Source organism: Prionailurus viverrinus, chromosome E3 (assembly GCF_022837055.1).
Source record: "Prionailurus viverrinus isolate Anna chromosome E3, UM_Priviv_1.0, whole genome shotgun sequence".
NCBI lineage: Eukaryota > Metazoa > Chordata > Mammalia > Carnivora > Felidae > Prionailurus > Prionailurus viverrinus.
The window spans coordinates 5,808,772-5,822,420 of NC_062576.1; the positions used below are offsets into that span (position 1 = coordinate 5,808,772).

The 13,649-nt window shown below is 49.0% G+C and overlaps 1 protein-coding gene across 3 annotated transcripts in view; it reads left to right on the forward strand.

Annotated features, from left to right (window-relative positions):
- The window catches only part of LMTK2 (lemur tyrosine kinase 2), an 81,459-nt gene that overhangs the window by 44,282 nt on the left and 23,528 nt on the right, over positions 1-13,649 (forward strand). For all 3 annotated transcript variants that reach the window (XM_047837942.1, XM_047837943.1, XM_047837941.1), the window contains exon 7: positions 4,842-4,975. In XM_047837942.1, the coding sequence (XP_047693898.1) occupies positions 4,842-4,975 (134 nt within the window). The remainder of the gene's footprint in view (positions 1-4,841; positions 4,976-13,649) is intronic.

Here is a 13,649-nt window from a genome sequence, read left to right on the forward strand (position 1 = left end):
GGTGAAAGTAGGCCTTGCCCGGGACTTGGCGATGGGTTGGACGTCTAGAGACAGAGCGGACTCGAGGACGAGGCCTTCGGTTTTGGTCTCACCCACCGGGAGGATGGCGATGCCATTTCCTGAGACGGAGCAGGTTGTCCGAGGTCTGCATCAGACCAGCTCGACTCGAGGTGCCTCGGAAGGCATCCAGGAGAGGGCGTCAAGTCAGCAGTTGGGAAGATGAGTCTGGGGCTCGGGAGGAAAGCCTCAGGAGGGCTTTGAGCCTGAGAAGTGCATTAGAGATGATTTTTAAAGCCTTGGGGTGGGTAGAGTCGCCCGAGAATGAGTGTCCGCAGTGGCAGGATGGATGGAGCCCCGGGCTGTGCCAACACTCGCTGATGAGCAAGAGGAGGAGGGGCCAGCACAGGGGCCTGGAAAAGGCATGCCAGTGAGCTAGGAGGAGACCGGGAAGGGGGGGGGAGGGGGGAGGGATGGCTCTACCCTGGCAGTGCTGGTGAGGGGTTGGGGGGGGGGCGGGCAGCAGCGGCGGAGCGTGGGGGAGGCGTGGGGACGTGGGGACGGGGTCATGAGGGAGTGGGATCCCGGGAGGTGGGCCAGCCGGTGCAGACCAGGCTTCAGAGTGCACGTGCGAAGGGGGAAGGGGAGAAGGGGGAATGGGACGGCCGGGGCAGGAGGAGTGTGGAGGCAGAGGGAGGCTTGTTTGGTTCCTGGTTGGACCGACCTGAGGGGTGTCTGAGCGTGTGAGCACAGGGGTGAGTAATCCGTAACAACGGCACTTGGTGCGTCAGGGGATGGACGCCAGCAGGTGAGGGCTCGGGGCCGAGGAAGCAGCCTCTGGCGGGTGGGGACACGGCCGGACGGGTACTGGGGCGTTGGCTTCGTGTGGACATTTCCTTCTGTCAGCGGGGGCCGAGTATGTGGCTGTTTATGCCGGTCTTGCACCCTTTCGTTCCAGTTTCGTTTAAAAATCATAAATTCTCCCCCAAAGTCCTCCTGTTAAAAGTATAAGAGACTGTAATTTTCCACTCCTAGAACTCCTCACTGGTTGCGTTTTCACATTGTGATGAAATGAATTCATGGTTCCCGGTGCCCCGAAGAAAGCTGCGTACGCCCTCCTGGTGGCCCGGGCTGGAATTTAAGAGGACACTAGTGCGCCTCTGTCTGAAGGTCTGCGGGCCGCTCAGTGCGGTGCGTGAAGTCCTTCCCGGCCCCGGCTCCGCGCAGTCCTGAGTGCGGCGCTTTGCTGCCACCTAGTGTCACACGTCCTTCTTTTCCAGGCTTTCTGGGAGGGTTTGGGGGAGGATCTGAGAACTTTTTAAGACTTGGATAAAGGGAACGATTTTAATTCAGAATATATTGCTGTTCTTGGTGGGTTTTTCTTTAAATAAGGGACCAAAGTAATAATCCCTGTCTGCTCACCAAGTACCACGCAAACATAAATAAAGTAAACCTGGCGTCTCAATACGGTTTTGTCTGTTTTGGATAGAATGAATCCAGTTTTGGTATTTATTTAATAGAAACATTTTTACCGTAATTAAAGATTTTACGCTGATTTTTCTTCTCAATGGTGGCACCAGGACAGCCGACGGTCTTTCTAGAACATAGAACCAACCCTGGGTCCTGCACAAACCACTGCGAGTCCCATCGGGCTCCTCCGTAATCATTGGTGTCAGCTCCTCACGCAGCTTAGAGGTGTGTTTGCCAGCGTTTTGCTAACTGCTGACTTTGTCCCCCGGGCTGGGGGTTGGGGGCTGGGGGTTGGGATCGCGAGAGGCCAAGCTGGAAACATTAGGGGCGGTAACATTCTTAAGCAAAATCCCCTTGTGCTTGTTGTGCATCTTCTGGTGAGATTTGGGGGGTGAATTACTGCGGAGAGAAGACACCTTGAGCACCGTGGATGGTGATGGATGGTCCAGCTGGACAACATGGGTTTGAGCCGGGCAGGTCCCACACGTAGAGTTTTCCCGACAAATACAGGCCAGTGCTGTAAATATATTTTCTCCACACTTTTCTTTTTTCTGGCCTAATTTATTATAAGAATATAGTCTATAATATATGCTGTAAATTATATGCTGTAAATATATGTAAAATATATGCTGTAAATATATTTTCTCCACACTTTCTTTTTTCTGGCCTAATTTATTATAAGAATATAGTCTATAATATATGCCACATAAAAATATGTGTTAAGCAACTCTTTGTTATCAGTAAGGCTTCTGGTCAACCACAGGTTGCTAGTGGTTGAGTTTTTGGAGAGTCTGAAGTTCTGTGTGGATTTTCCACCGCTCGGGGGTCGGTGCCCCAACCCCGTCATTGTTCAGGGCTCAACTGCACTTTACATAACCTTGAAAAATAACTCCACCCACTCTGCCATTCTCCCTTCATGGCCAGAGTCACTTGTGAAGTGTTCACTGTTTGCCAGCAGCTTCTGTTTGTTTTGAGAATTGGCCAGATACAGCACAGCATAATGCTACTTTTGTGTGAGGGTGATTTTTTTCTTAGATGGATATTGCAGGAAAGGGGTTGGACAAATGGATTTAAGTTGCCATTTCACTGGTAATGTAAATAAAAAGCTGTTCATTTTCATATTTAGTTTCCATGTGGGCCACCTTATGAAAATCTCATTAGCCTGTAGGCCTGGAGCTTTTTGCTGGTCTTAGTCTGGATTAATGTATTTGTCATGAGACTCCGTCTTTATTCCCACCCACTCCAACACCGGGTAGAGCCGAGCCTGGGGGAAGGTGGGGTGGGGGTGGGAAGGGGCATGTATTTTTATTTTTGAGAGAGAGCATGCACAAATGGAGGAGGGACAGAGAGAGAGGGAGACAGAATCCGAAGCAGGCTCCATGCTGTCAGTGCAACGCCCGACGCGGGCCTCGAACCCACAAATCACGAGATCATGACCTCAGCCGAAGTCGAATCCTTAACCAATCTAGTCTCCCAGGCTCTCTGGGACATGTGTTATTCAAAGGCAAGAAGGGTCTCTTCCTCTCCTGGAGCGGCTTGTGATTCCAGCGTCACATCTGGGAGGAAATAAGAGGTAGGACATACGGGTCCCGAGGGCACGAAACTGCTTCCCTGGCAGAGCAGTCCCATTAAGTTTGGGGGGATCCGACAAATGCATGTGGCTGACATGAAGTTATTGTACATTCATTCTTATAAAGTAAATTGATTTGATCTGCAACCCTAAGTGGATTTTCTTGACAGGTTGGTAAAACTAAACAGTAGAGCTACGGCCCCACCGTTTATTGGCTGTGGCCTCGTCGAGATTTCTTAACCTCCTTGAGCCTCAGTTCCACAGCCAGGAAATGTTTCAAATTGCGGGAATTATTCGAGGCAGCAGGTGTAGACACTCCCAGCACGGTGCTTGGCACACTGCTCAGAAGTTCCGGTGGCAGTAATTATTAATTTCAACATTATCATTCACATAAAAACCACTGAGACTGGGAACGAAAGCCTTTAGATGTTGCAGCGGGCCTAGAATTTACACTGCGGTGTGCAGTTAAAGGTAGGCAAACGTTTGTCATGGAATATTGTGTTCTAAGGTTTTATTCTGGGTAGAATTGGATAAATTTGCTCTTTCCTGACAGTTGCAAGAAATGCATTCTGTTCTTTAGTTGGTTACCTTCCTCAGGAGTCGTTACTTGACCCAGGTATAATGACAATCGAAAGCTATTCGCTTGCTTTCTAAATTTTGTTAACTGTTTATATAAAGCTTTAGTTGGGAATTAAGTCCGATCAATAAATATTTACTCGTGGTGATAAGGAGAATGTGGAAGATTTTATTTCCTTAAACGTGTATTCCCCAAAACATACAGTCCTAAATTTAAGTCCTGAAAGAGGGATGCCTGCTTGGGGGGCTCAGTCTGTTAAGTGTCTGACTTTGGCTCAGGTCATGATCTGGCAGTTTGTGAGTTCAAGCCCCACGTCGGGCTCTGTGCTGACACCTCAGAGCCTGGAGCCTGTTTCAGATTCTCTGTGCGTCTCTCTTTCTGCCCCTCCCTTGGTCATACTCTTGTCTCTCTCTGTCTCTCTCAAAAATAAACATTAAAAAATTTTTTTTAATAATAAAGTCCTGAAAAAGAGGCAGAGTAACACGGGGCAGTCCGGCAGGGATACCTGGAGGGCCTGGCGTTGCGGTGGGTGTGCCTCAGGAGGTGTCCGGTGTGAGTTTGTTCATTTTCCTGTCCGCGCTGCCAGACTCTGAATAGGCTTAGTAACTTTATGCGTTTTTCTGGAGGGAACATTTTCCGGAATGTTCTGTCTCCGAGCGGTCTCGGGGCCACACCGGGCCCTGGGGGAGCTGGCAGAGACTGGGCCAGCACTCAGAATGCTTCCCCCCCCCCCCCCCCCCGGCCGGTCTTCTTTCGTTCTCTCCCTCCCCGTCGCTCTCGAGTGCTCTGGCAGTAGCCTTTGTGACCTGTTGTCTGGCAGTGTGTGTCCTAGAATCCTTACAGGCAGTGCACATGTGGCACCATTTATTCTCCGTATCATCTCAGTTACCTGGAAATTTCTGTACCTCTGCACTTAGTTTAGATTGTGCATCACTGAGAAATTATCTAAGTTTTACTGTTTGGTTTTACGTGTGTTCATCTAAACTGATAGTTTATTTAAAGATAAACTAACGTTTGGTTAGAACGATCCTAAAAGATGATAGTGTTTTCTATACTTTTAAAGTATTTGGGTGGAATTACTCTTTGTAACTTGGAACTTGCTCTTTATTAAGGTCCAATCTTTGTGAGTTCTAATAAATGATAGTGGACACGGGCAGAGGCACGTGTGTGGTCGCCAGCGTGTTCGCCTCGTCCCCTCTGGAAACTGACCTGCGCTGCCTTTTGCAGGGTGACCTAAAAGCTTACCTGCGCAACGAGCAAGAGCACGTGAGGGGGGACTCGCAGACCATGCTGCTGCAGCGGATGGCCTGCGAGATCGCGGCGGGCCTGGCCGCCATGCACAAGCTGCACTTCCTGCACAGGTGGGTCCGTCCGTCGGCGCCCCACTCACCGCCCGGGCTGCGCCGTCTGCGTGACGGTTCCGGAGAGTACTTGGAGGGTGTGTAAGCAGAAGCTGTCCGGGACGCCCCGGGTCAGAGCGAGGGTAGAGCTGGGCTTCGGTCAGACCAGAACCGGGGAACAGGATGTCCGCATACAGCCTGAGGTCCGGAGACCATTTCCAGAATTTCAGAGAATGTAAAAAATTGCACATCGCTCAGCGGGGGGCAGACGGCGTCCGTCTCCCCACTGACGTCTCTCTGCGCTCCCCTGTCATGTCAGCTTCGGGCTGTGGTCCTGATTGTGCGATTTCAGGGTGGGTCCCGCTGCCCATCCCTGGGAGGGGAGGGGAGGGTCTGCTAGGCCAGCATCGTCTGTTTGTAGAGGGTCACAACAGGGGTGCCAGTGCTCTGAGAGGCCTGCCCTCCCACCTCAGCCCCCCGCCCCCGGGCTGGGTTATAGGTGGTCGGGGGTGTGCGTGAGCAGCAGTCAGTATAATGTATCTGTGCCGAAACCTTCCTGGTCCCACTTGAATAGCCGCAGCTCTTTGGAGCACATTGTGTTTGGCTCAGACCATTGATGTAATTTTTGTAATTAATGTTTTGTAAAAAAGGGCTTTGAGTCCTATCGGAGATGATGGTTCTGTGAACCCAAAAGGAGATTGCTGCTTATTCTTCTCTAGCCTTCTGAGCTCTGATTTACGTTTAAAATATGTTTGAGGGGCACCTGAGTGGCCCAGTTGGTTGAGTGTCCAGCTTTTTTTCTTCTTTTAACTTTTTAAAAAAAAATGTTTACGTATTTATGAAAGAGAGACAGAGCACAACAGGGGAGGGGCAAAAAGAAAGACACAGAATCCGAAGCAGGCTCCAGGCTCTGAGCTGTCAGCACAGAGCCCCATGTGGGGCTCGAGCTCATGAACGGTGAGATCATGACCTGAGCCGAAGTTGGTCGCGTAACCGACCGAGCCACCCAGGCACCCCTGGTGTCCAACTCTTGATTGCGGCTCAGGTCACGATCTCAAGGTTCGTGAGTTCAAGCCCCACATTGGGCTCCACGCTGATAGTGTGGAGCCTGCTTGGGATTCTCTGTCCCTCTCTCTTTCTCTCTCTGCCTTTCCCTGGCTCTCTCTCAAAATAAATAAACTTTGAATATATAAATAAAAAATAAAAATATGTTTGAAATTATTTCTCAGGTCTCTGGGAAACCAGCTTCTCTTTAGTTTTTTGGGTTTTGTTTTTTTTTTTTTACATTTTATTTATTTTTGAGAGAGAGAGAGAGAGAGACAGAGCACAAATGGGGGAGAGGCAGAGAGAGAGAGGGAGACATAGAATCCAAAGCAGGCTCCAGTCTCTTGAGCTGTCAGCCCAGAGCCTGATGTGGGACTCGAACTCACAAACCGTGAGATCATGACCTGAACCGACGTCGGACGCTTAACCAACTGAGCCACCCAGGCGCTGCTCTTCAGTTGACTTTAATTAGATAATTTAACACTTAACAATCCAAAGCCCTGAAAAGGCACACCTGTGTGTTTTGACTTTAAGGGCTATGAAGTATTCTATTTTTTAAGAGGTAGGTTTCATAGGAATATATTTATAGTATGATGCCATTTTTTTTTAAATAAGAAAACACCTGCTTGTATGTTTAGAGCTGTGTATGCGTGCGTGCGTGAGAACAGATGTGGAAAAGTACCCTGTCACATTCTCAACATTATTCAGGGTAGGAAAGAAAGAAAATTATTAACATTTTTCTCATACATCTATATCTTATTTGGCATGCATAGTGAGTGAATCATTCTGATAAAGGGCTTTATAAAAGACCCCAGAGATTATGGGTTTCTTCAAGCCCAAGGCAGAATCCCTTATACAAAACTTCGAAATGTAAATGGTCTATTTGCTTCATGACAGAGAAATCTTATATTTCATATCTTTAATATCTTATAGCAGGTTAATACCCAGCATATTTGTATTGTTAATCTTTTGTAAGTCACAGCAGATTAATCCCTAAAAGCTGGTTTAGGAATTTTTAGATCTCGGAAGATGGAGCATTTGGAGAGAGTATCATGTCAGAGTCAGCAGCACAAAGGTCTCAGAGGCAGCTGGAAATGGCATTTAAAGCCCAAGTACGTCCCTACTGCTGTATATTAAAAATTGGCAAAGACCTCAAAAAATTGGCAACCCATGAGTTGAGGTTTTTTTTTTTTTTTAATGTTTATTTATTTTGAGAGACAGAACATGCACACGTATGAGAAGGGGAAGGCAAACAGAAGGAGAGAGAATCCCAAGCAGGCTCCACACTCTGCATGGAGCTCAACTTGGGCCTCATCTCACAACTGTGAGCTTGTGACCTGAGCCGAAATCCAGAGTTGGATGCTTAACCCACTGGGCCACCCAGGTGCCCCTTCCTGTGAGTCCTTATAGGTTGAAGTCCTACTTGATTTAGGCTTTTGTGAACTTCAGAACAAATACAGGTGACGAATTAAATCACATTTATGTTTGGATGTCATCCAGGCACAAAAACTCAAGGTGAAGAATATTTAAATTGTTAGCACCCCCCCCCTCTCTCTCTCTCTCTCTCTCTCTCTCTCTCTAAGTAGCCATATTTTAATTAATTAATTTATTATTATTATGTTTTTGGTGGTAGCAAACTGTATAGCATATTTTTAAATTGGAATTCAGAATATTCATTGGCTGACTTAAAGTCAGGTTTCTGTGTTGGTTGAAAATAGAATAGCCCACGTGTCCAACTAAAAGCTGTCAGCTATGTTTGGAAACTGATCTAGTAAAGCACCCGCAATTAAATTTTATTTTTGCTTATTGTTTAAGAGGAGACTTATGCCTGGGTCTTAGGTAGCCTCCATCTCCGAAGCTTACATGTGACATCCGTGAAGGCCATGTCAACAGCAGAAGCTGCCAGCGGGTTACGTTCCACACCATTCCGCCACTCTGGCCGAGAGCCTGGGACTTCCCGTCCCCTGCCCGTCAGGCTTCCTGAGCCGCTCCAGTGAGATGCCACAGGTCACCACCATGAGCTGAGTGCACAGAGGTTCTAGTGAGTAGCCTGGGCCTCATGGTGCCTCAGGTAGCTGAGGGATGGAGTACCTGGATCGTTCGTGAGCCTCCTTAGGATTTTCCTGGTTTATTTATATTTTTTGAAGTTTATTTATTTATTTATTTTGAGAGAGAGAGAGAGAGAGAGAGAGAGAGAGAGAGAGCGCGAGAATCTCAAACAGGGATAGTGCTGATAGTGCAATGGGGTTCAAACTCCCGAACTGTGAGATCACGACCTGAGCCGAAACCAAGAGTCGGACGCTTAACTGACCGAGCCCCCCAGGCACCCCAGGATTTTCCCTGTTTTAAAGTTAAGGTTACCTTCTGCTGAGAAACACTGAGGTTCTCCGGCTCTCAGAGTGTGGGTATCCAGGGTTGCAGGAGCATGATAGATAAACACTAGGGTTAGGTTCTGTTTTACATTAGTTTTTCTTAAATTGTACTGTGGGTGTTCACACTGGTAAAGATTAGAAAGTCTGGTTACTAATCGGCTTGTGCTGCACAGCTGGCATGAGCAGATCTTTCAGCTGGTGTGTTATTAGGAGATTTCATTAATTTGTGTGCATGTAAATCTTCAAATTTTATCTTTTCAAATTCCTTCTAATGTTTCGTATTCTAAAGATTAGTCTTTAAGGAAAAAAAATTTCGTATGGCAATAAATATGATTGCTGTAATTCTTTTGATTATTTTATTTTACTTTTGAAGATCTAATTGGCTTTATTAAATTATTCATGAATTGGGCAGCCCCCATCCAGCAAGTCAAGGGGGGGCTCTCCCTAATTGATAATCTTCTATCAAAGCCACCTGTAGCGTCTGGCCCTTAGTGGTGTTAAATGAAAAGAAGACACAATTGTACTGTCACTTTGCTTTTATGATGCAAATCTAAGGATTTTCCTTATACAGTCTGTGGAATCTGGCTTGAGCTACAAGTCTGCAGACACTTGACCAGTAATGAGGGCCCCAGGCACAGGGCCTCACCTCTTCTAGCCTCGTGTTCTTCACTCATAAGATCCTGGTCATAGAGCAGAGCTGGGGTTCAAAACCAGAGCTGGGGGCTCCGAGGCCCACACTCTGAGCCAGTGAACTACCCTAAGCACTCACTGGGCACCCTTTTTTACTGGTAGCAAGATACTAGTTTCTTTAAAAAACAAAATCAATAAGAATTTAGCTTGCTTATAGATATACTAAAGTATACCTGGAAGTGAGGCCAGAAAACCCATCCCATTTTTACCAGTGCCACAAAATTATTTGTTATCATTCATTATAAATTACTTGGGAATAATTTATGTGAGAAAGACACAGGACTGCGTGGAGACAGCTATGCAGTCTTACTGAAGGACGTAAAATACGCGAGCAGATGGAGAGATGTGCCCCGTTTTATGGTGGGAAGGCAGGCAGCACAAAGATGTCCGTCAACTCAGAATTGAGAAGTAAGCTTCAAAAACAATGCCAGTAAGAATCCTCACACGATTTTGGAGGGGGGGTGAAATTATCTTCAGCTTTATATGGAAAAATAAATGTCTAGAAGAGCCAGTGAAGTATGAAAAAGAGGTGAATTGGGGCAGCAAGGGAGGCTTGCTTTACGAGGTATCAGAACTCAAAGTCAGCCACTGAGATAGAGATCAGGACGGTTTCGATGGAGAAACAGGTAAGCGGACAGTGGCCAGTATGAGGAGCAAGTTCATGTATGGCAAAGTGATGTTCCTGTCACTGGGGAAAAGGTGGCTTCCCTATCCAATGTGGGCATAGGTCGCTACCTATCGGTGAAAGTACTGGACCTCTGCACCACCCTGTATATAAAAATAAAGACGTAAGAAATAAAGGTGATTCCGGCAAAATTCCAGAAGGCTGTGGGTATGTGTTACCGAGGGATGAGCAAGACCTCCTGTCTGGGAAGGTCTTCCTTTCCTGAGGTAGGAAGCCTGGGAGTTGTAAAATAAAGGATAGATACTACATCAGAGGCTGACTGTTCTCTGCAAATGAAATATTTTGTGTGGCAACAGACACCGCGACAAAGTCCGTGGACGACACACCTGCGAAGATGTAGCTGCCAACGCAAGGAGCGGCCCGGGGGGCGAACGTTCACGATACACAGCGGGCCTCAGAATTGGCGAGAGAACATCGACCCCTAGAAAGACGGGCAGAGACAGGGCCGGGCCAGCGGACGGGAGGATGATCACATTCAGTAGCTAGGGACACGCAGGTCAAAGTCACAGAACCTCAGAACTAAAGGAGCCCCTGCGTCTGTTGCTGGTAGGGATGTGGGGGAGTTTCCTGAATTTCGTGTAAATCATTACAAATTTTGAAGAGCTTTCAGGGCGGGAGCTGTATAATTAGAAATCCACGTTCCCTTTACCCCCTGCTAGACTCACTTCCCTAGGACATGGAAGCCCTGGAACTTAAGGACATGGATGAGAACGATCTGTTACTGCACCGTGTTGTCTGAAGGGGCGGCAAAACAAAACAAAACAAAAAAACCACAACAAAGCAAGCTTCATTGTGGGGAGCGAGAACCCATCTCAGTCCGTCCGGCACTGTGGAAGTACCACGCGGCTACCGGAGGGACAGCTGCTGTGCTGGTGACTCCGAGGGCTTTCCGCATTGTGTGATGTTGTTGAGTAAAAAATGAAAAAAAGCGAGGATGTAGAGAGGTGGGCGTAATGTCGCATAGAGCAAATGCCTTCTTGTGTGTATACTATGTATACGGGAAAAGTACAAAAAGATTATAGCTACCAGTCTGTTGAAACATGTTACCTGGAGGGTGGAGCTGGGGGAGGAACATTTTTTAACGTTTATTTATTTTTAAGAGTGGGGGAGAGGGGCAGAGAGAGAGGGAGACACAGAATCTGAAGCAGGCTCCAGGCTCTGAGCTGTCAGCACAGAGCCTGATGCGGGGCTCGAACTCACTAACGGTGAGATCAGACCTGAGCCGAAGTTGGACGCTTAACCGACCAAGCCACCCAAGCGGCCCCCCCCCAAAAATTTTTTTTAATTAAAAAAAAAAATTAAAAAGCTGTGCTTCAGGAAGCCTTAGAAAAAGCCTAGTATTCCAATAACCCAGTTAATGCAAAATGCAGGTATGCTGTGCAGAGAGGATTAGGGAGGACAGAGCTGGAGGTGGGGGCCGGCCACGCCAGGGAAGCGATGCGCACCGCAGGAGGAGCGTGTGCGGGAAGGTGAAAGTGGGTGTCTTCGAGGGGAGGGCCACTTTGCCTTGGGACCCTAGGTGTCAGTTTAAAACCATCAGTGCTAAGTAATGTAGTGGATGTTGCATTTTTCTAGATGGTCCTGGGCCTTTTGGGAAAGTCAGTGTTCTGGGACCCATGGTGTAGTGCTGTGTTCTTAAGCCTGCTGGTTTGTCACTTGCTAAAACGTGCACACCTGAAACACGCCGGCCTTCTCTGACCCTGATCTGATGTGGCCTTTTAGCCCCGGCTTGGATTCTGGGAGTTGTGTGATGGGGAGTACCGGCCCCACCGCAGGCCTACTGCGTTTTCGCTCACCTTCTTCGTGATCCTGACGCACCGAGTGTGATGCGGTTGTGTCCGGAAGGCAGTTCGTTGGCAGCTTGGCCCCGCCCTGGTTTGGATGTCTTCAGGACAGGCCCAGAGGATCCCCTGCCTTATGTCAGAGTCCCCTCCTTCTTAAGGACTTTGAGGGGCGTCACCAGGGTGTTGAGGGCAGTCGCTCCACGCTGACCGTCTAGCTGGCTCTGGGGAGTGTCCTCTGTCAGCCCCTCGTTCTCTTCCAGGGCACCGCAGCTCAGGAGGTGGCCGCAGACAAGACTCAGAGGGGCCCTCGCGTGCTCTCTCCGCTTACCCCTCCTCTCCTTACACCTTGCCCTACAGTTCAGCCTCCCCGGCAGCCTCTGCTTCTGCCGTCCAAGGAGGCTGTTGCTCTCTGGGCTCTGCATCTGTGCCGTGGTTTGGGAAGGACCCTCAACGGAAAGCTGGAGCGCATGTGGAGCTCACCTCTGGTATTTGGTTTCTCTTCAGGGTCGGAGCCCTGGGCTGTCCGCTGTGCGGGACCTGAAAACCGCTTCCTTATGTATTTTGTGCAGTCTGGTCATTGTTTCTGGTGAGGAGATGAGCCATAACCAGGGGTGGAGACCCCTAGCAGCCTGACCATCCACCTCAGTGTCAGCTGTGGCCCAGCCCTGGGGAGAGCGGAGAACTGAAGGCTTGGTATGATCCCCGGGCCTCAAAGCCCAGGCCGTCGGTGGTGGACGGCATCCTGGCCAAACCTTTTCCCCAGGGCCCACCCAGCGTTTCACGGTGCAGGTGTTCTGTGTACACGCAGAGCCTGGCGGGTGCCTGGCATGCAGCGGGTGCTCACTAAATGCAGCGTGGTTCAGCTAGCAAGGACTTACCTAGTAAATAGGAGCAAAAGCGGTCAAGACCGTGTCCTGGGTGCCGTTTCAGAACCCGTTTGCTTTCGTCTTGTGCTCGCACCTTTCTGAGCCACATCCTGCAGTTTCTTCAGAACCATGGAATGATTATTTTAACACTTTCACGGCTGCCAGAGGCAGAGCGCTGTGAGCAAAGCAGGGGTTTGGGGCTCAAGTTGTTAATTCAGCGCTCGTCAGAAGATACGCCCCGACCTTTAATACTTCCGACCCTGTCTCTTCTGTGAAGGGATAATCTTTTTCCTGAAGTGCTTTGTCAAGATGACTTAAGATAATGTACGTCACGCCCTAGAAGAATATTCAGTGCGAAGTTTCAGTAACTTTGCTTCCCGTCTGTTACTCTTTTTGTCAGGAGTTGGGCCGTCTCAGGAGAGTGTAGGTAACATAAATAGAGCCATTTTGAAAATGGCTCCGGCCCCGCCGAGCTGTTTCCAGTGGAGCAGTCCTTCTGGAGATGGGTTAACACTAGCTCTGGTGTGAGCTGAGAGCAAGCAGCGATGCTTCCTGGTGAACCCGGGTGGGGAACTCCTCAGATCTGTGGGTTCCCGCCTCCCGTGTCGGCCTGCTCCACTCACACAGCAGAGGCGACGGCCATGGGGACCGAGCCAGACAGAGCCTGTCGGGGCCGGATCGTCTGGCCCCCTCACCACCAGACCTGTTTTTCAACTTGAAGGAGAATACGCTGCGTATGTTTGTATTCCCCGACCCAAAGCAGCCATTGACGTCAAGAATTACCTGTTCCGTTAAGTTACAGCTTTGTGTTTTTCTGGTCTTTTGCTTTGCGTACTGTTGGGCTTCAGAGAAGGTTTGTAGCGATTTTGCGTCAAATTAGAGACCTTTCGTATGTAGCTTTATTTTAACCCCTGCGAAAGCTTGTGAGTGTGCGTCCCTGTTTGTTCCTGCGGAAACCGAGGCTCTGATGTGTTAAGTGACCTGCCCCGGGTCGCCTTTGTCTGCCGCTTTTCCCCCTGGGCCGTGTGTGTGGCTCTGGGTCTGTGTGGGGTGGAGGCAGGGGGCAGGTGTGCAAGCCCCCCCAGCCGCACCCCCGTTTTTGGCCTCATCGGTTCGGTTTCCAGGCGACGAGGAGCGTTTCCCTGAGAACACCGGCCGGGTCGTATTTGAGTGTTAGGATGCCTTTTACAGTGAGAGCTGTGGCCTTTCGCTTCTGTAACTTTTCGTCTTTTCTGTAGCCCTCGCGTCCGATGT